Source organism: Gorilla gorilla, chromosome 4 (genome assembly GCF_029281585.2).
Source record: "Gorilla gorilla gorilla isolate KB3781 chromosome 4, NHGRI_mGorGor1-v2.1_pri, whole genome shotgun sequence".
Lineage (NCBI taxonomy): Eukaryota > Metazoa > Chordata > Mammalia > Primates > Hominidae > Gorilla > Gorilla gorilla.
The window spans coordinates 181900001-181921669 of record NC_073228.2 but is presented as its reverse complement, the minus strand read 5'-3'; the positions used below and the strand labels follow the sequence as shown (position 1 = coordinate 181921669).

Below are 21669 nucleotides of genomic sequence, written 5' to 3'. Positions count from 1 at the left end.
AAGGGGGTGTGTGGCCAAGGGATGGCTTTACCAGCCGAGGAATTAGAGCATGTTTCAGAGCTGTTGGGCAGGACTTTCATGAGAGGGCAAGTGTGACTAAGATCCAGAGGGACCGCGGATGGGGCCAGGCTCTGGGCAATACAGAGGGGACAGTGGCCTAATTGAAGGTGGGTCAGTTCTTCCGAGTTAACCTGAAGGCATGGAGAGGAGGGCAGGTGCAAGAGCAGGTGCGGGCACAGGTGCAAGTGCTGGTGCAGGAACAGATCGAGGAGGAGGGGCAGGCGGAAAGGCAGGTACAGGTATAGGCATAGTTGCAGATGCAGGTGCAGGCATGGGGGACGTACAGATGCAGGCACAGGCTGAGGTGCAGGTCCAGGCACAGGTACAGGCACAGATGTATACAATTGGTGTTGGAAAGGTGTTGGCGAACCTATCCGGCAGCTTTTGTTTGCTTTGGAAAATAGGAATCAAGGTCATTGGCTGACAGTGAGGAGTCAGCTCAATGGGATGTCCAAGTTGCCAGCATCTTGTTCTGCTCTGCCCTGATCTAGACTTGGGGGAAGCACTGTCCCCCATGTCATCATTCTGGGGTGTGAGTACATCAGTGTTTCAAGCCAAAAATCCTTGTCATCTCTCTTCTTCCTCTATGCACCGCTACTGTGCAAGCCCCATCTCTCCCCTGACCAACATCTTCTGACTCTCCACTCCCCGCTCACCCACCAGCACCTGCACGGGGACACCTCGGCGCATCTCCAGGTGCACTCTTGCCCCTCCCCATCGCTCCTCCTTGCAGAACCCTTCGCTGACTCCCCTTCACCCTTAGAACCAAGCCCCCCAGACCATGACATGGAAACAAACCCCCGGGCTTGGCTGGCCCTGCCTTCTCCGGCCCTCCCTCTGCTGCAGCAGCCTTCACTTCTCCTGGATCCTCAAAAGCCCATGATCTTGGCATGTTCTGAGCTTGTCCATCTCTGCAACACTCCTCCCTCCTCTTTTCTAACCTTCTGCACTAGGCCCAGCCTGGGTCAGGGCCCTTGTGCTATGCATGGAGCTTCCTGGCCTTCTCCCTGTGTAATGTCCTCTTAAGGATCTGTCTGCTTAGTCAACATTCATGAGTCAGGGCTCTTGCCTCTTGCACTCACTACTGGCCCCGTTAGTTACCCCCATGGCTCCTGGCTCATAGTTGGGACGTATAAATCATGCTGGCCGCTGACTGCCGGGTGCTGCCTCCCCGTGTGGCCTCATTCTCGAGTGAGGTTCGGGGTCTGGTTTGGCAGCCGTGTGGCTTAGTGCACAGAGCCTAGGGGTGGTAGAGTTGGGAGACCTCCTTCCATCCAGCATGTGCTCGCTCCACCCTAATCAACGATGTGGCCCCACACAAGTCGCTGCTCTGTGAGCCTCTGTGTTATCAGCTGTCCAGTGGAGATGTTCATCAGACTCTCACAAAAGATGGTTGGGAAGGTCAAATGCAATAACGAGTATGCAACATGCTTCACAAGCTGTGAGGTGAAGCCCCTGTGGGCCTCATAAGAGTTCTCTGTGAGCCCTCATCTGGTAGACAAGCCTCAGCTGCAGCCCCAGGCCCTGCTACTCCTCATGCATTTCTAACCCTGGAGCTGGGCAGCAGGAGCCCCCTCCCCCAAAAAGCCTGTTCAGCCACACCCATTTGCCATTCCTCCCAGTATTCTCTCTGTCCAAAATGTTTGCTCCCCCAGTCTGCCCTCAATAGAAACAAACCATCCCCTCAGGAGCACCAGAGCTTGTCCTTTAAGTAGGAACAAGTTCCGATTCCTACTCAGTGCCAGAACCCAAAGCCGCCTGGTGACATGAATGCATGCACCCACGCATGTAGGAAATGTCACCACCACCCCCGTGACCATCCCGGCCCCTCCAAGGGCAAAGGTGCTCCTTCTGCTCAGCCCCCAGCTTCAGGCCGTGGCAGGAAACAGCCATAGCAGCATCAAAGCCTTCCGGGGAGAGGTGGCCAGGAGCCGTGCTGAGGACAGGCGAGGGGACCGTGCTGAGGACAGGCGAGGGGACTCTGCCTTCCACACTGACTGTGGCTTCTCTGCTTGTGTTTTGCAGGTCCTCCAGTAAGTGTCCTGGACTGTGCTGTCTGCTTCTGAAAGATAAGATGTTTGGTTCTCTCTCTGTTGCAATTCCATGAACATAATTTTGGTTAGGGAGGTGTGTCCTCAAAAAACATCAGTCCTATTAAAAAGTGGCCAGGTGCGGTGGCTCACGCCTGGAATCCCAGCACTTTGGGAGGCCAAGGTGGACAGATCACTTGAGGTCAGGAGTTCGAGACCAGCCTGGCCAACATAGTGAGACCTCGTCTCTACTAAAAATACAAAAATTAGCCAGGCGTGGTGGCGGGTGCCTGTAACCCCAGCTACTCGGGAAATCGAGGCACGAAAAATTGCTTGAACCCAGGACGCAGAGGTTGCAGTGGTCGAGATCGTACCACTGCACTCCAGCCTGGGCAACAGACACAACGAGACTCCGTCTCAAACACAAAAACAAAAAACTCATGTGTTTGGGGGGAAAAAATCAGTCATACAGGAGTCATGTTATATTTTAATTTGTAGATGAATGCAGGCACAGAATTCCACAGGCTTGACCTGTTCACTGGAACGTTCTGTGACCATTTTCCTAGCAAGAGAGCCAGTGCACAAGCCTGGCTGTTCCTCACCAAATCCTGGGCTCACCTTGGTACACAGAAATGCTAGCACCATGCCCATAGCTTTAAAATGCTCTGTGACAGTTGATGTTTCTAAATGCTTCAGTGTCCTGTGCTTTGGCAGAAAAGGCTGTAGAGTCGGGCAGTTGTCCCAGGAATTAGTCGGGCTTGACCACTAGACCCTGGGGTTCATTTTTCTTCTTTGCCAGAATGTGGATCAGACAGCTGAGACCTTGTGAGCGCACACCTGGCTGGTGAGGGCATGGCACTGGAGCAGGAGGAAAATGTCACTGCATTTGTGAGGGGTGTGAAGGGTATGAGGGAAGCACTGGGCAGCTCCCTTGAACTTCTCCTGGCCGGCCAGAGGCAGCTTTGAATGCAGGGGATTGCAAGTGGCCCTAGAAATCCCATTCATTCTGCAGGGCAAAGGATGTGCCTGCCTTTGATTGATGCTCTCAGTTTTTCAGAGCCCAGTAAATCCCAATTAATCCACTCAAGAAGCACATTGACAGCCAGAGCCAAAATCAGCTTCTCAAGGAATTCCTTTCAGATGAGCCCTTTTATTTTTTACTTCCATGTACCATGATTCGTTTCCCGATCAGTGCCCTTCGGAATCTGGGCTTCTCGGTGCATGCAGCCCCACCGTGAGCCAAGCAAGACAGCAGGATTGTGTTGATTTATTGGCTTCAAGCGATGTTTGGCGGCAGAGTTCTTCCTGGCTGTCTCAGGGAGGCTAGCGTGTGTGAACTTGCTGAAGTACCTAACACCAGGGGCTATAGAGTGTTTTTTGTTTGTTTGTTTTTTAACTTGGCAGTTAAAATAGTAAATGAATTAAACAAATGCAGAAATTCTCAAGCTGCGACCTGGAAGGGTCTGACCTGGGAGATGGGTGCCCAAGTGTGGAACACAGGCAGGGTGGTCACTGCTCCAGGGTCTGGAACTAGGGGGCAGAGAAGCATCCAGCCACAGCGAATACCCCCCCATATTCCTGGCTTCTAAGGCTCTCTTTCTTGGTTCACCCCATCCCAGTGGCAACTGAGAGGAAACAGGCTCTCTTGCAGGCCTCTCTGCAGGCCTAGTTTAAGGAGCATTTTCAGTTCCTGGTTGGTCATGTGGCTGTGGCTCCACCCTCCAGAACCCCACGTCCCCACGTGGCATTTACCCTATGCCTGGCCAGCGTGGGGAGGGCACACATGTGACTGTGCCTGGGGCCCCGATGAAGCCCTGAGGCTCTTGGTCCCTCCAGCCTGGCCCTCTGAGGCAGGAAAGGGCTGCTCTACCCCCAAGACCCCTGGAGCCCTTGAGTCCTCCCCCTGCAGAGGAAGTCACCAACCAGCTGTCGGGGGGCGGGTGTGGGGCTGGGCCCTGATTGAGCTCTAAGTGTTGCCATATGGTTTCTGCCGAAACTCTGATTATTAATGACATATTAATTACCACAGGGGCAATCAGGACGAGATGGCTACCCGGTAATTTGTCATTTATTTTTTGCTCTCTTCACCCTTTTCTCTTAAACCAATATTCTTTCCCTGAGCCTTGATTTAACTCTGTCTGTGCTCCTGTCTCCTCCTCTGCTCCTCAGCAGCCGTGGTCTTTCTGTGGAGGTGATTAGCGTGAGCTCTGGGGAGGTAAAGGCTGCACAGATCTCCAGAGCTGCCCTGGAGGCAAGGCAGAGCACCTCGAGCAGGTGTCTGGGTGGCACTGAATCCACCTGCCACTGCTTCTTCAGTAAGTCCAGCCAAGAGCCAACAGTCCAGCCCCCGCACTGTGGCGTGCTCCACTGGAGGGCTGGGCCTCTTCCCAGTGGGCAGAGGACTCCCTGTCCCAGCCACCGTTCCTCGTCATCACTCGATAACAGGAGACTGGCTGGTTCCAGTTTGGCTGTGGTGTCATCCCTTGGCAGATCTCTTAAAATTAACCCAAAAGCTAGCGCATTCCTGGGATAGATGTGCTAGCCCTGGCCAAGTGAGCACCACGTCAGCAGCAAGACGCAGCGTGGCTGTGCCGCTGTCAGGTCCTGTGCGGGGGTTGAGGGTCGTGGCAGCAGCATCCGGAGGTCCTGGGACGTCAGAAAGAGCAGGGGGAGCCCAGCAGCAGAAGAGATTGGCAGGGCCGTCAAGGGAGGGGCAGATTCATTTTGTGCCTCCAGGGCAGGAAGATGCAGGGAGGGAAATGCTGGCTGATTCAAGACAGATCTGTGCAGTCAGGACGGCTGGCGGTAGAGAGCGGTGGTCCCCGGTCCTGCTGCAGAGGAGAGGAGGCCAGCCCCAGCACCAGGGAGACCTGACGTGGGGTCCACTCTGCTTCCTCTCGGCTGAGTGACCTTAGAGAAGGTGCTCACCTTCGCTGAGCTTCAATTTCCTGCTCTGTGAATGCAGAGATGAAGGCACACAATGTGTCACAAACCCAGCCCTCCAGAACTTGGTGGTAACTCTGGGGAACATTGACTTCATGCTGTAGTGGCCCCGTGCTGGGCTGAGTCAAGTTTGGGATCTCCCAGGCAGTCCGGGCAGCTCCCCCAGCAATGAGCAGCCTGGCCTCTCAGACTCTGCGGAAGTAAGAATGAAATGGGAAAACCAGCTGGGACCCACCCTCATCCCGTGGCACACCTGGGGTTAGGGCCCTGCCGCAGTCCCCAGCTGCTCTTCTGATTAGGCAAGGGTCAGGCTCCCGTCTCCTGCACACGGCAGCCCGGACCTTTGGGCGTCCAGCATCTTGGGGAAGCACAGGCTTTTGCTGGAAAGTTCAGCCCCACATCTTGGCATTATTCGCTGTACCAGTACTGGCTCAGGAGGACCGGAGACTAACAGAACCACTCCTGGCATGATGCAGTTCGCTTCACCCCGGGTTACTCTGTATTCACAGGTCCAGAGGGGAGAGGGTGGGGAGTAGATGAGTGGTTTCCTCCCCCTCTTCTCCATTGTTTCCTCTGAGCAAAGTGACCCAGTGGTCCGTTCCCCACCAGCCTCGAGCATCGGAGAGGATGCTGCCTGCTGCCCCGGGGGAGGGGCAGGCGGCTTGTTCTCAGCCACACCAGAGCAGGTGCCAGGGTCTGCGTCCCACAGAGGCCTCTTCTCCCTCACTCCTTCCTCCCAGGACCCAGTTGGGTGCCGGCAGCTGGCCCTGTGGCCAACAGGCAGGAGGCTGGGTGTGGATTGAGTAGCTGGGTGTGGCTCTCATCTCTGCAGCTCACTCGCTGTGAAGCCTGGGGAAAGGAAAGCCCCTTGGCTTAGAGCACCCAGGACGCGAGTCAGGCCAAACCCGGGGCTGCTGTCCCTGGGGCCATGACAGGACTCTCGGGAATTAAAGACGAAGCTGAGTGTGGGGGTGGTATCGGGCTCCCTCACACCTGGGCCTGGCCTGGAGAAGGGGCGCTGTGACTGTCGGGGCTGGGAATGGAGAGATGGATGTGTGTGGAGCCCCGCGGGCGTCCCTCAGGCTTGACACTGGAAGCTTTCTTGGAAGGAAGAGAGCTGGGGTCCAGCAAGCCCCTCCCCCACTTCCTCTGTGTAGGCAGCTCTGGCAGCCGTGCCCCTGGTCCTACCAGCAGCTCCCCAATCACTGGGAGGCCTGAGCAGGCTGGGCCTGGTGAGGGATGAGGGGACCCTGTCAAAGTCTCCAGGAAGCTGGTATCACAGCCCATGATGGCCTTCTTCCTGAGGTCGCCCAGCCCCAGCTTACACACAGACCCCCATTTCCACACGGAGGTAGGCGTCTTCCCTGGGTGGGCTGGATTCAGGGCGTTCACGTCGCCAGCACCAGGAGCAAGACCAGCTGTGTGCCTCCAGACCCCTCGTTCTCACACCGCCACCTGGGCCGCTCCTTCCGTGAGACCCACAGGGTGGGGCAGACACCCCGCTCAGCTTCCCCATTTGAGGAAGGGGAGGACCTTTTGCAGGCTCCTGGGGCCCAGTCCTGAGCGGAAATTCCTATCTCTTGGCCTGTGGAGGACAGGAGGGCTCTGCCCGGCTCTCAGCCTGGGGTATATTTGCAGATGGCTCCATGTGGTCATCCCAGAGGCTGGGGTGACTGCCTTGTGCTGAAGGGCCTGGGCCACCTCGGAGGCCCCTCATGTGCAGAGGATCACCGTGGCTTTGAGTCAGTCACCTGTGTGGACTTGGGCAGGCTACTTGACCTCTTGGGCCTGGGGAGATCACACCTGCAGAGCGGGGTTAACTGAGTTGAGACACAGAGGCCATGTCCGGTCCTGTGTGTGGCAGCCCTTCCATAAATATCACTGTCTTTCCTCATCGTTGACAGTCTCAATAGAAGAAAAGATGGGTTTCAGAAATCATTCTAACCTACTCAGTATAAATTTGCAATATTTGGAAAGAAAAACACCGTTGAGAATGGTCGGTTTTAGAAAAGCGTTTTTTGGTTTTTTGTTTTGTTTGTTTGTTTTTTGTGTTTTTTTGTAGCTTAGTAAACTTCAGGACCAGCCTCAGGGAGGACTTACTTTTTTCTCTTTGTGCCAATATCTTATCACTTCCTAAGAGCAAGGATAGAGTCTGGCAGGAGGCGGTGGTGGAGACTGTCGGTGCTTTTCTGGATTAACTCAGGCCGGCTCCCTCAGCTGAAACCAGGTCCATGTGTGGACCTGATAGGAGTGGCTGGAGGACACGGGGCATAGGGGCCACCCACATCTGTGGGGCAGGTTGTGGGCTTGAGGAAGTCAGAGCCGACAAGGGCCCGGCTCGCCCTGTCCATGCCCTCCGTGTACAGAGGCTGGCCTGTCCTCTCTGCTCCCAAGGATGCATTAACAGCCTCTTCTGATTACAACAAAAAGCATGTTTATTGTAAAACATTTGGACAATGGAGAAAAACACAAGGAAAAAGCATCTCTAATTCTGCCACTCACAGATAAGTCCTCTTATCTTGGTGGTTGTTCTAGTATTTCTTATATCAAGTTTGCTTTTATATTTATTGCTTTAAAAATAGAATTACAAGTGCCTTCTTAGTGCAATAGGCAGCACGTCAGTCTCATAATCTAAAATACAATTACATTGGACATACTTTTTTTGTACTATTTTTTTCACTAAATATAGCATGAGACTTTTCTGCATCATTAAAAATCCTTAGAGAATGTAATGGCTACATTGTATTTGATCCGATATATCATTTAGTCTCAAAGTTAAATTATTTATATTGACAATTTTTCACCCTTACAGTCAACATCCCGGGAATAAATATAGCTTATTTCCATGATTATCTCCTTAGAATAAATGACTAAAAGTGGAATTGCTGCACCAAAGGGTTTGCACATGTGTAAGGCTTTTGATGTGTATTGCCAAATTGCCCTCCAGGAGACTGTACTAATTTACATTCCCACCAACAATGAATAAATGCTGTCTATTTCCCCAAATGCTGGCCAACTGTGGGTATTACACTTTTAAAGCTATGCCAATATCAGTTTTAAAATATATACATATATGTATGAATATTGTTTTAATTTAGGGCATATTTTAATTAGAAGTAGTCAGAGATTAAACTAGTTTTGATAAGGTTTGTGTAATCCTGTCACCTCGTGGTAAAGGTTGGAATTGCAGGCATAGAGTTTAAAGAGGAAATCACCCGTGTTTAAGAGCTTTTGGATCCCAACTGGTCCAGGGACGGAAGACATCATAGAATCAACAGCATAGGGATAATTCCTAACTCAGAACATTGTGAATCAAAAGTTGAGCCTTCAGAGGAGCCCTAGGCACGGCACTCTTGCATTTTGGGGTAGTAATCAGTATTTATGTTGATAAAGTGATTTGCCCATCTCAGAAATAGGAGGCTTGGCTGTGTTCAACAAATCTGGTGGGTGTCATACCCTGGCCTGGGCACTGGGGTGGCACAAAGATGGATCAGGCCCAGTCACAGTCTTTAGAGAACCATATGGGAATGGGAGTTTGCCCTGGGATAGAGAGGAATGAATAATTAGAAGCTCAATGTCATCTTCCCGGAGGTATCTTGTTTATCACGAGCGTTTTTCCTTCTCTAAACTGTGGCGTCTGACTAAGATGAAACCACCTGTCACTGATGCAGGGCTTAATCTTGCCTGAACTTTGACTTACACAGAAAACATTAGACTTTCTCATCATCTCCTATTTACAATGTCACAATGTTTGCTTTTCCTCTTCTTTGGTAGTTTGATTGTCTTAACTCTTAACATTAAGCTTTAGTGACTTTCTGGTTTGTTTTACACATTCAGAAAGCTATTTAAACATTTCTTCGATATCATTTAATGTACTTACAAGAGAATAAAACAAGGATGTGATGAGAGTGTTGGCTGGGTGAATGGACAGGTATAATTTGGATTAAATAATCAGAAGGTTCTTGAGGAAAGTAACATTGAAGTGAGATTTAAATGATGAAAAAGCTGCAGAGATCTTGGGGGAGATCCCAGCAGAGGAAAAAGCAAGTGCACAGGTCATGAAGTTGGAGCAAGCTTTGTGTGTTCAGGTACACTCAAGGTCAGTGTGGCAGGAGTGAGTGAGCAGGTGACAGGGAAACGATAGAAAGTGAAGCCAAAGAAGCTCCCAGAGCTGCACCAAGTAGAACCAAGACAGAGGCGAGGGCTGGGGGATGGAACTTGACTCTGTTTATAGAAATCACTTGTCCCGGCCGGGCGCGGTGGCTCACGCCTGTAATCCCAGCACTTTTGGAGGCCAAGGCGGATGGATCACTTGAGGTCAGGAGTTCGAGATCAGCCTGGCCAATACGGTGAAACCCCGTCTCTACCAAAAAAAATAAAAATAAAAATACAAAAACTAGCCAGGTGTGGTGGTACGTGCCTGTAGTCCCAGCTACTTGGGAGGCTGAGGCAGGAGAATCACTTGAACCCAGGAGGCAGAGGTTGCAGTGAGCCGAGATTACGCCACTGCACTCCAACCTGGGTGACAGAGCAGAGCGAGACCATGTCTCAAAAAAAAAAGAAAAAAAGAAAAAAGAAAAATCACTTGTCCCCAGAGATAGACTGCCAAGGGGTTGGAGATCCCCCACTCATGGTGCTTCCTTTGGGAACAGAGAAGAAAAGACTGTCACCCTTCATCTCCCAAAGCCCTTCCAATGTGCCAGGGAAGCAGGTTGCAAGTATTGAGTGCTTGCTGGGTGCACACTCATGCATGCCGTCTCACCATGGGAGGCTAGTGGTTTCAGCCCTACCTGACAGATGAGAAATCTGAGCTCAGAGGGTGACAGGACTTATCTGAGACACACAGCCTGCTTGCATGCCAAAGCCTGGATTAGCACCCAGACTATGTGACCCTACTCCCTCACACCAACCAGCCAGCCTCTCAAGCTGTCTACAGTAGCAGGGCGGGGGCCAGGATGGTCTGCATATTGGCAGGAAAGTGCTTCTCAGACCACCCCCAGAAACACACACTTGGAGTGTATGTTTGGTTTCTCCTGCTCATACCTGTCTGTATCCAGCCCTGCTGCTCCCTTCCCAACTACTGTATTCCACCCCTGGTATCAAATTGTTAGGATGCTTTCCTGCTTTACGAAAAAAGAAAAACAAAAACTAAGTCTAACTTAAACTTAAAAGTCCATTTCTTCATTTCACCTCCTCTCCTATTCCTCATTCGTACCTCCGTGTCATAGCCATTATTAGAAATTAGGAAGAATTTCTAAATCTTCCCCTGGTAATGAAATGTCCAGTTCTGTATCACTGTGCAGGGTGTCCCTGCAGAGGAGCAGCTGAACGGAGCAGGGCATGCTCAGCCTGGGCAATATGGCAAAACCCCATCCTTTTTTTTTTTTTTTTTTTTGGAGACAATGTCTTGCTCTGTCGCTCAGGCTGGAGTGCAGTGGCATGATCTCGGCTCACTGCAACCTTCGCCTCCTGGGTTCAAGTGATTCTCGTGCCTCAGCCTCCCAAGTAGCTAGGATTACAGGTACGCACCACCATGCCTGGCTGATTTTTTTGTGTTTTTAATAGACACGGGGTTTTGCCATGTTGCACAGGCTGGTCTCGAACTCCTGAGCCCAGGCAATCTGACCACCTCAGCCTCCCAAAGTGCTAGGATTACAGGCATGAGCTGCCAATCCTGGCCGAATCCCCGTCTGTTTTAAAAAATAAAATTTTAAATCAATCAATTAATTATTAAAAAGTAGAAAAGGCCTCCCTGGCTATAGGGCAGAAACTGGAGGAAGGGGTGCGGGTAGGAGGCGGTTGCACTAATTTGCTGGTGAAGCCTGAATGACTAACAGAAATGAGGGCTGGCAGGCGTCACAGGTCAGCTCTGAGCACACCCAAAACCACACACACAGCAACTCCTGGGCCCCGGAGCGCCGTGCCCAAGCCCCTCTGGAGTCGAGGGAGCGGCGACTGCGCTTCATCTCCGGCCTCAGTCCTGGGAGCAGCGACAGCCGGGGCCCCAGGGGACTGCGAGAGCTCTGGGCTGAAATGTGGTCTGTGAGACGGGGCCTCGGCCTGGGACCAATTTTGAAATGAAGAACTCGGATGGACGGTTTGGAATTAATCAAGTGAACAAAAAAGGCCCACGGAGCACCGCACGTTCACACGCTCTCTTGCACTCTTGTAGTTCAAAAACAGCTTTGATTATAAAAATGTAATCAGTTAAACAATTTATCTGAAATATCCCAAATTCATCTGTTTTTAGATTTCAACATCCTCCATCTCATTTCCGTCTGACCCCTACAGTGCCGCCCCACAATCCCCAGATTCTAGTGAAGCTGAGACCGGATGAAAGCCGACTCCGGAGTCCCTGATAATGGCACGCAGACTGGAACCTCAGGGAGATGCAACCAGGGCCACCATGCTGGCCGTTCTCCCCAGGGCCCTGAGTCTCTTGAGTCCAGCCTCTTGTCTTGGTCCAGCACTGTGTCCCCAGAGTCCCCGTGAGTGTCCCATGTGGGGCAGCCCATTCACAGGAGGCAGCCACCCCAGGTCAGTGGGGCCCGAGCTGCTGCTCCGCCCTCGGCTCCCAGATGCCTCCTGTATCTGCTGCAGTTTTTTTCATCCTCCTGGCAGCAGCCCAGGTACCTCCTGTCCACACCTAGCTCTGGGAGGTGACTTAGCAGGGACAGCAGTGTAGGGGGCCCAGCAGAGGGGGTTGGTCCTGCGCTTTGCTGTTTTGCCTTTGATATGTTTGCAGCGTGGTCACTGGCTGGAACCGCCTCCCACTTCCCCAGGCAACAGACCAGCCCCACAGCATCCTCGCCCCATCACATGGAAGAACATGTTCACAGACCTGCACAAGGTCACCGAGCCAAGCCCAGGTCTTCGAAGCAAATAGACTAAAGAGAAAGCAGTGATTTGGGTATGAAGCTGCCCCCAACCAGGACCCAGGGCTGGCACGATGTCCAGCCCATGCAGTGGAGACAGAATGGGCCCAGGGGTCTATAGTCCATGTGGCCTCAGGCACGTCCCTAGCCCCGCCAAGCCTCAGCCCCTTCAGCTATTGGGGGAACCAAGGAGATGACGCAGGAGAGCTTCAGAGTTGGGCACACGGACTGGGTTCAGGGACCGTTCCCACTGCTCTGTCCATTACCAATGCCAGCCAGGGGAGCCTGTGAGGCTGAAGGCGCCCCTTTTGGGCCTGTGTCCTCAATGGCCAGCGTCCTGGCTGATCGCCCAGGCTGTGGCCCGAGGGCAGGAGTCCAGCGCAAGAGTCCGCCAGGGCTGGAGGCAGCCTTCGGCAGGTCAAGCGCGCCCTCTAGTGTTCCCTGGCCGGGCACGAGAGCCAGCAGGATGGACGTTCATCCAGAGAATCGTTCCCTTCACCGTTGTTGATCCATTCAGCGGGTATTTACTGTGTTCTCGTTATGTACGAGGCGCTTCGGCATTTGGGATACAGTAGCAGGAAACACATCCAGGGGTCCCTCCCCACTTGGAGCCTGTGGTTGAGTGGGAGACAGAACGAAAAACTCCCACAAATTCCAGCTTCACTATGCCTCGTGGCCAGGGCTAGGAGGCGGAGCTCCCGTAACCCAGACCTGGCCTGGTGGGGGTCAGGGGCACCGCCTTGAGGAAGGGGGGTGTGAGTCAAGGTCAGAAGGTGAAGAGGATGCTGATAAGTGGGGAGTTTCAGGGGGAACATCCAGAGAGAGGGTGCACCCAGGATGGGCCGGGATGGTAAGGGCGTAGGGGGAGGTGAGAAGCCTGTGTCCCTGGAGCGCCCAGCCTTGAGGATTGGCCATCTCTTGTCCACTCTGGAGTTCCCCCCCGGGTGGCTGGACAAAGGGGCCCACAGCCCCACCCACCCAAGCTGAGAGCCCTCCCTGGGCTGGAACCTGAGGCCTCGTCTTCCCAGCCACGTGGAGGTTCTGGGCACAATTGAACCAGGCGCTGCAAGGTGGAGGGTCTAGCCTGAGAAGGACCAGGCTTAAACAAAATCTTTGCAAACCCCTCAGTCTGCCCGGGGAGCAGTGAGTTCCACATCACCAGGGGTGTGCAAGCCAAGGCTGCACATCCTCCGGTCAGGAAGGGCATCTGTGGTGGGCACTGGAACCATGTGGCTGGTCACTGTGGGAGGAGAGGTGGCAGGAAGACAGAGCAATGAGTCCATAAGTGAGAAACTGGAGGGGGCGGGAGCTGAAGAAGGCTTCTCAGAAGAGGTGACACGTGAGTCTGGAAGGAGGCGCTCAGGAGGAAGAGGTTGTCCTTGAATGCCAGGCCAGGGGTACAGCTTTGCCCTGAGGGCAGTGGGTGAGGGTGTGCCAGGTGCTACAGCAGCCAGAGGAGGGGCAGTCAGCAGGCAGGGCACAGGGCTCGAGCAAAGCTTTGGGCTGGTGTCCCGGCCTCTCCGAGCTCCAGATCTTCATCTGTGAAATGGGGATGATGAGGCTTCTGCCTGGCCGGTCTGTGGTCAGGGCCAGTGACATCTAGATAGGGAGGGAAGGGCCCACATTGCTTCACCTCCACTCTGTTCCCTGGCTTCATTTGCCCCAGGGCTGGCCCAGCACGTCACAGCTGCTCTCATCAACCCACCCTTCCTCTGCTGCCTGCTGTGAGCCCAGATCCAGGGAGCCATTCCATCCGCAACACACTCAGTTTGCAGAGGAGGAAACACGCTGCAGGGAAATTCAGCAGCTCACTCCCAGGTCTACGGGGCAGGACCTCATCATCAGGATGTACCCTGCTCCTTCACTGTGCAGGAAGGATGGGTATGTGGGGCAGGAGGTAGGGGGCCTGGCGGAGGCTGGCCCAGGAGGGTGGGAGGACTGGAGAGATGGACCTGAGCTAGAATTGCAGGCTCACGGGCTCACTGACGCTTGCAGCCGCCGGCAAGTGAGAAAATAGATGAGGCTGGTTGGGCGCAGGAGAGCAGAGAAAACGGCAGGGCCTGGGGTGAATCGGGGCACCCGCCCCATCGGGGTGCAGTTCCGCACATGCAGTCATCACTACCACATCTTCCAACATTTCCAGAGAAGCTGGAAATCCAAATTCTGTAAAAATCCTTTGCATTTTTAAGGGTTTCAACCAGTTCTTTACCAGTGGGTGACAATTGTCTGTGGAAACCAAGGAGGGCCCACCCCACAGCCTAGGGGGCAGCTCTCAGGGAGGCTGGGAAACCAACCGTGCCCCAAGGGTGGGGCAGGAGGGCAGAGCTTGGCCTGGGCGTGGTCCAGGTTGGGGCAGGAGGGCAGAGCTTGGCCTGGGCATGGTCCAGGGGCCACAGGGCGAGGCAGAGTGACTGCAGCTTCAGTGTGTGCTGCGAGCTGTCCTGGTCATGCTGTCTCCCTCTAGACTGCCTCGTGGAGTTTGGCCACGCTGTGGCGGTCACCCTTCTGTGAAGGTCACACTTCCGGTCAGCTGCTGCTCCCTACTCTGGATTTCCACCCCATCCATGGCTGGCACCAAAATGAGCTGATGGTGTGTTCCCCCAGACTTCCTTCCACCAGAACAGCCCTCTGTGCCTGAGCTGGTGACCCGGGCAGCTCAGTCAGACACGTCCCGGCCCGCTGGTCCCATCCTCCATCCTCCCTCACCCCACGGGGGTCAAGCTCTTTCCTCTCTGCCACCTTAATGAGGAACAGTATTTTCTGATACCTGACAGGGTAATCATGTCTCTCCCCACCAGTCATGGGCAAATGTGTCATTTCAGCAGGTATTTTGGGATCGGTTCAAAGGCACAGTGCTGTAAACACCGCCTCTGCTAGCCATGATATGTGACATTGACATACATGTAATTACTTCCAGCACACTCAGGCATCACCGAGCAGGCCCTCTCCCCAAAATAGAAGCCAGCCGGTTTCACAGCCTCACAGCATCATAGGGCTGAAAGGGCCCTGGGAGACTTTCTAGGCCAAGGGTTACAAATCAGATGCCCTGCAGAGCTGGCGAGTCACCTCGCCATGGGCAGCAGGCTAGGCGTGAGACCACAGGGAAGGGTGGAGCCTGTGGACCAGGGTCTGCGAGATCTCCTGGCTTTTCAAGAAAAGCCCAAACTCTGGACGTTTATGTAAAAGGTTGCAATTTTTAAAGGTGACTAATTCATTTGGTTTGGGGTTCTTTGTTTTTTTGTTTGTTTGAGACAAAGTCTCGCTCTGTCACCCAGGCCGGAGTGTAGTGGTGCCATCATAGCTCACTGCAGCCTCAACCTCCACGGTTTAAGCAATCCTCCTGCCTCAGCCTCCTGAGTAGCGGGAACTACAGGCATGTGCCACCACACCCAACCTTTTTTTTTTTTTTAGAGATGGGGTCTCACTATGTTGCCCAGGCTGGTCTTAAACTCCTGAGCCCAAGTAATCCTCCTACATTGACCTTCCAAAGTGCTGGGATTACGGGCATGAGCCTTTATGCCCAGTCTGGGTTCTTTTAACTGCACGGATCAAACAAAACCTGGCTCCAGGAAAGACATTGCCCAATTCCAGCCCCTCACACTACAGATGAGCACCACAGAGGGCAGCAGCCCAAGCAAGGCCAAGGAGCACATGAGGGGCAAGTCTCTGACCTTGGTGCAAGCGCTTGGGACCCCACCCAGCTGAAGCTCCTACAGTTTGCTGAGTTGAGGTGCATAGGTCACTACAGAGCCCACTCTACAAAATGCTCTAGGTCCCAGGAAGAAGTGCTCCAGGAGGAACATTGTGCCACCCTCAGGGCACCAGGAACATTGTGCCACCCTCAGGGCACCAGCAACAGCTGGGCTGAACCTAACTTTGAGGGTCTTTTCTTCCTTTCCCTAGCACAAAGAATTTGAGTTTGGGAAATTGCTAAGCCCCGGACAGTCTTGCTGCAGCCCATGTGTGTACAAAGAGCCTAGGCTGAGAAATCAGAACCGTATGGTGCTGACCCGCCCTGAAGGGGGCTGCCCACCCACCCCTCATCCACCAGCCGGCTCTAATGAGAGCTGGGAGGAGGCTCAGGGAACCTTCACACAGCAATGTGCACTTCCCAGGCTGGGACCTCAGGCCCCACCAGCCTTGTAATTTGATGAATTGTCAACATCTGGGGCGTAATTACTAGGCCCTGGCCTGATAATCCTGGTAAGCCCTTCTTCCAGGGGCCTTGTCCTAGTGCATTTTGAGGGCTCCGTTCCCTCACAGGAGCCGTCAGCATTAATTACAGCCAGAAAGCAAGACAGGCCCCCAGCTCTGGCCGATTTGAGCGTTTACTCATGTCTGCTTCTAAACGCGGCCAGTTTATTCGTTTGGTTCAGTTCAGCAGATGCTGGAGCCGATCTTGGGAAGTGCTGGGCCACAGTCAGGAGGACAGGGCCAGCCCTGGACCTTTCCCTAACATAGAGCAAGAAGGGCAGCACAGGCTTTTCCCGGCAGATGAGCATCAAGACACTCCAGGGATGGAGCCACCATACTCCACATCCCGAAGGTACTTCACCAGGAAACCTCCCCTCTGTGGCCACACGGTTATAGGACCACCAGTTTCAAATGCCCGCTGCGTTAGTACCAGGCCAATTACACTGAGACAGCAGGGTTTGCTGCAGAGAAAGAGTTTAATGATTGCAGGGCACCCAGCAAGGAGATGGAGGAGACCCTCAAATCCATCCCCCCGAGGAGTTCTGGGCCAGGGTGTTTAAGGGGATCACGGAGGGTGAGGGGCTGGAAAATTGGGGTCATCGATCGGTCAGGGCCGGGGGGCTGAAATCAGCAGGACGTGGAGACTGCACTCCGGTGAATCAGCTCCCGTGGGATCCTTCCGACCAGCTGACTTTGTAGTTTCACTGGTGTACAGGCTCTGAAAGAGCAGGGAAAAGGTAGTTTTTTACGTTCAAATTGGTATCTACAGGGCAGTTAAGGGGAACCATGACCCTGTAAGAGAACCTGCGCGATTCTGAGGCAGCAGGAAAACAGTTCTGAGAAGGGGTCGGGGAGCACGCTGACCTCATGATGATGCTGAGTGTGCCGCAAGCTTGGTTTATTTTTGTTCCTCCCCCTCCCTTCTTCCCTAATTAACTTTATAACGTTTATAGGGCTGGTTTCAACACTTGTTAATATGCCTCAAAAGATGGCTCTGTGAACCCGGCTTAGGAAATACGCGACAGGCCGAGGGAGGGAGACAGCAAAGCCTCAGCTTCACAGGTGGCAGAGCTGGCAGCACCGTCCAGGGTCCTGCTGCCGGCCTCTTGGAAGGCCACACACGGGTCGCTCCCAGCACTGTCCCTCAGGGCCAGGGCGAACCCTAATCCAGTGTCTGCTTGGGGCTTCGCATCTTGCATCGGTCTGGGAAACAAAGGCCACTGACCTGGGACCCAATTTGAACTTGTTGTTTGAGAGGAGAATGGCATGACCTGCATTTCACAAATGAGGAAACTGAAGCTCGGGGACACCCCAGTCCCTGAGCAAGGCAAGGGACTGAGGCAGCACCAGGGCTGGGGGAGGGCTGCCCATCCGGGGTCCCAGGACAGCTGGCCGCCTGGCCTGCTGCTCATGTGCAGCCCAGAGCTTTGTTTGTTTCTCACACATCCGGAAACATCCCGGAGCCCGGCTGATCTCCACGGGGAAAGAGTGATTTAAAGCAGAACAGCCGATCTCCATGGGGAAAGAGTGACTTAAAGCAGAACCAAGGCTTGTAAACAGCTGTGGGGTTTCTCAGAGGGCAGAAGGCGTTGAAAACCTCTGGTGGATTCAAGGGCTTTGATCAGGCAGGGGAGCGAGCTGGACAGTCATGAGCATCTCCAGGCACAGTGCTGTGGTATCCATAGATGAGGAAGCTGAGGCTCAGAGGAGGGATTTGAACCTGGGCCCTGCAAGGCTGAGCCCTGGCCTTCGCTCTGTGAGCTGGTGGTAAACCTCCCCGAGCTACTTTCCTTCCCACTCCTTCTGTGGGAGATGCTGGGAGAGGAACGGGGCAGCTGATGGCCGGTGCCCTATTGTCTGGGGCAGGGGAGGGCTGCCTGGATAGGAGAGACCCCCTCCCACCCAGCCAACCACCACCCAAGGCACGCCCCCGCCCAGTCTGGGGCTCTGCCCTTCCAGACTGCCCAGCTGCTCAGAACAGCCCTCATTCTCCTCAGAAGGACTTCCCTCGGGCTTAGACACTTGGACACTCGCCCTGCCATGCCTTTGTCCAGCCTGACCACGCCCCCCACCCCATGCAATCCTTGGCTCCATTCAGACCAGCCCCAGGCCCTTCCCTGAGGCGCTTGTCCTCCTCTCAAGAGCACCCAGAGCCGGGCTCAGCCCCCACTCCACCAGTAGAAACACCTGGTTTGTAGATGGTCTGCACAGCCTCACGCCTCAGTTGCTTTGCTATGACTCAGCCAGGCACTGAGTGCATTGAGGCTGAGTCCACTGAGCCCATCGCAGGGGTGGAAGGAGCACTGTCCTTTCAAAGACCCACAAACTAAAATGACGGCTCAGACAGCCCTACAGGAAGGAAACCTGTTCTGCAGAGTGTAACCCAGTGTTGCTCAAACTTACTCAACCGTGGCATCCCTGTCTCCAGGCAAGCCTGTTGGCACCCTGCAGAGCAGTGTGCTATGGGACACCAGTTTGGGAAAGACATTCTGTAGGGTAACTGTGGGCAGGGTCCATCCCCTGGAGGTTCACAGCGCAGGGTCCTCTAGCCCAGAGGGCTGGCCCAACTTCCCCAGGACAGGAGGGGAGGTCAGAATCACATCCCCAAGCCAGGTAGGTGCATCTGACTCCAAAGCCAGGCTGTTCCTTCCCGGCCCACCTCGGAGTCCCCTCCTCAGTGACCATACCCACCCAGCAGCTTCTCCAAGGTCAGCCACTGCCCCACACAAAGAGCTCGGGGGCCTGGGGACAGCTTTCTTGCCCAGGTGTCATCCTGGCTGTGGGTCGGCTCTGTCCCAGGGGCTGGCCCAGCCCCGTCTGCTCTGTCAGTTTTCACACAGGGAGCTTCAGTGCTGGTGCAGGCACTGACTCAGTTTCCGAGAATTGGAATTGACTTCCCTTCAGCCCTTGGTGGAGGCTCCCGGGAGCACTGCGCACACTGCACCCTCTGCCTCTATTGGGAAGCTACACACTGAATTCACTTGTAAAAACTCCCAGAGCTCTGTGATCACAAATACAGGCAGGGCCTTTGGTGTAAAAATTGGTTTTCTGTCACGGACCGGGCTTCTCACACATCAGAAAGAAGCCTCGGGGACCAAAGGCTGCACCATCAGTGACCCCCCAGGAACAGTCCTAGCTTGACAGAGGGCAGCGTCCAGCTCAGGAGGCAGGAGGCCTGCAGCCATAATAAGGTCCAGTCGGTGGACACTTCCAGAAGCAGCCGGCAGCACTGAGATGCTCCCTCTGGGGTTGAGGCCAAGGGGACAGCCTGGGCTCTCTTCCACGGGCACTTCTAGAAAGGCAGAGCCCTGTGGCTCTGCATGCTTCACATCCAGGGGGCCTTGGGAGCAGGGAGGATTTAACAGAGGTTTCCGAGGCCTAGAGCAGGAGAGAGTGGCCGGGAGGCCAGACAGCACCGCGGCACGGGCCTGCAGTGCAGACAGGATGGAGACCCAGGGCCCAGACCTCTCCAGCTGCATGGCCCTAGGCAAGGTCTTCCCCTCACTGGGCCTCAGTTTCCTTCTCCGTAAGATGGGGATGATGACATGTACCTTACAGGGTTGCTGTGTGATCGAGACTGAGTGGGGGCCATGAAGAGCTCCTTGAAGAGACCCAGGAAGGACTGGTGTCCATGTGTGTGGGGTCAGGCCTAGGGGAAGGGTCCAAGGTGGGGATGCCTAGTGGGACGTGACCTTGAGAACACCCAGCAGGGCTTGGGTCAGTGGGTAGGAGGACAAGGGGCAGGGCCAAATTTAGTGTACTACTGAGGGCAGAAGGCCTGGGGGTGTGGACCCCAGGATCAGGACAGCTGGGAACTGGCAAGAGGACACTGTCCAGCTAGGGCAGCTCCTGGGAGGCTCATGGCAAGGACTAGAACTATGCCTGTGATGGAAGCTGAGGCCCTGACCTGGGGCCCCCAGGGCCTGAATCCCCAAGACTTTGGAATGCCCCCACTCCCACTCTCCTGGGACCCCAGCTGTCCCCAGGCCATCACTCTGATGGCCAAACCCTCAGCGACCACGAGACTGGTGGCCAGAAGCCCTTTGACACCAATTTTTAGAACTGCCTGGTTTCCTGACGCCAGCAAGGCCCTGGCCACGAGCCCCACGTGGAGTGGCCACTCACACCGTCTGGGAATGGGCAGATGGGCCATCTCCATACGAGGCAGTCTGAAGGTTGAGCCAGGGAAGCCAGCAGCTTACCTCCTACCTGGCAGGCATGAGGCCAGCTCCCAGCTGTGTCCAGAACCAGAGGCCAGGAAAGTCTTCCCAGAGCAGGAGGCTGTCCCGGGGGACGAGCTGCCTCCTACCAGCTGGAGACGCAGGGAAGGCATTCCAGGCAGAGGGAACAGAGAGCCGAGGGATGAATATGGAATGGAAGCCAGAGAGCTCGGGGACGGACAGGGGTGCAGAGTGACCAAATGGCTGAAGCTAGCCCTAACCATGGAGGACCCTGATGCTGGGCCCGGGAGTCCGTCCTCAGCCAGTGGAAGCCCAGAGAGGCAGGGACAGCCTGAGCGAAGGCTGCGTGAAGGCCACCGGTCGGGGGCCGATGAGAGGCACTGAGGTTAGCGCAGCCCCTCTGCTCCTCCGCCGCCTACAGGGTCCCCCATCCCGCCTTGGCCAGGCTGCTCTCTTTTGCCTACAGGGCCCTCCCTTCCCCCCAACACACACACTTGTTAGGTCCAAATACCCCAACGTTACTGTCGCCACAATGCGCCCTGCCGGCTAGGAGCTGGCAGAGCCTCCACCTCTCCACCTTTCCGCCTTCCCTTTCTACTATGCAGTGCGTGCATTTGCAGCATTATCGTTCTTGCCATACTTCCTTGGTTTGACTTTGCACACATTTTCCTGGCACATGCTGCCTGCCAGGCCCCATCCAATACCAGAGGCACAGGGATTAGACCCTTTTCCTGACTCTACAGGGGAAGAGTTGTGCAGACCCCACATTAACAACAGGTCATGTCACATGCGACAGAATATATGTGGTGGGAACAGGGACAGATGGCCTGACTCTGGGAAGGAGAAAACCCTAGAAGGCCTCCTGGAAGAGGAGGTAACTGAGCTGAAGATAGACAAAGAAGGGAAGGATGTACCCAGCAGGTGGACAGTGTGTGCAAAGGTTCAGAAGTGTGGAGCTGTGTGTGTCGTTGCTGCAGCCAAGAGTGAAGTGTATGTGGGGGTGAGGGGAGAGTGGTAGGGAGGAAGAGGGGGCTGACAGAGACCAGGCAGCCCTGGTCCCAGTGTCCCTGCCAGCTGGATTCCTCCCCACTCCCACACAGAGGGGAGCTAGGCGAGGCTTTGTTGAGTGAGTGGTAGGTGGACAGGGGAAGGGGTGTCTGGCACGGGCTGCTGTGCAGCTGGCCCTCTGCAGACTCTGCAGGGGGCCTAGAGGTCCCTGAGTGCCCCCACTCTCTGGACCCACCCTGGTGTGATTCGGCTTCTCTCCAGCTTTACTGTTGTCTGCAAAGTCTGCAGCAATGTGGTGAAGCTCAAAGAGCCTTCAAGACTCTGCCAGTTACGAATGACAGGAGCTCAATTCAAGCTGGCTTAGTGAAGGCAAAACAC

General features: G+C 54.6%; 1 protein-coding gene across 1 annotated transcript in view; it reads left to right on the top strand.

Annotated features, from left to right (window-relative positions):
- COL23A1 (collagen type XXIII alpha 1 chain) overlaps positions 1–21669 on the top strand; it is a 350887-nt gene that overhangs the window by 294762 nt on the left and 34456 nt on the right. Inside the window, exons 4-5 of the mRNA XM_055386477.2 lie at positions 2086–2093; positions 4120–4146. Coding sequence (XP_055242452.2) covers positions 2086–2093; positions 4120–4146 — 35 coding nt within the window. The remainder of the gene's footprint in view (positions 1–2085; positions 2094–4119; positions 4147–21669) is intronic.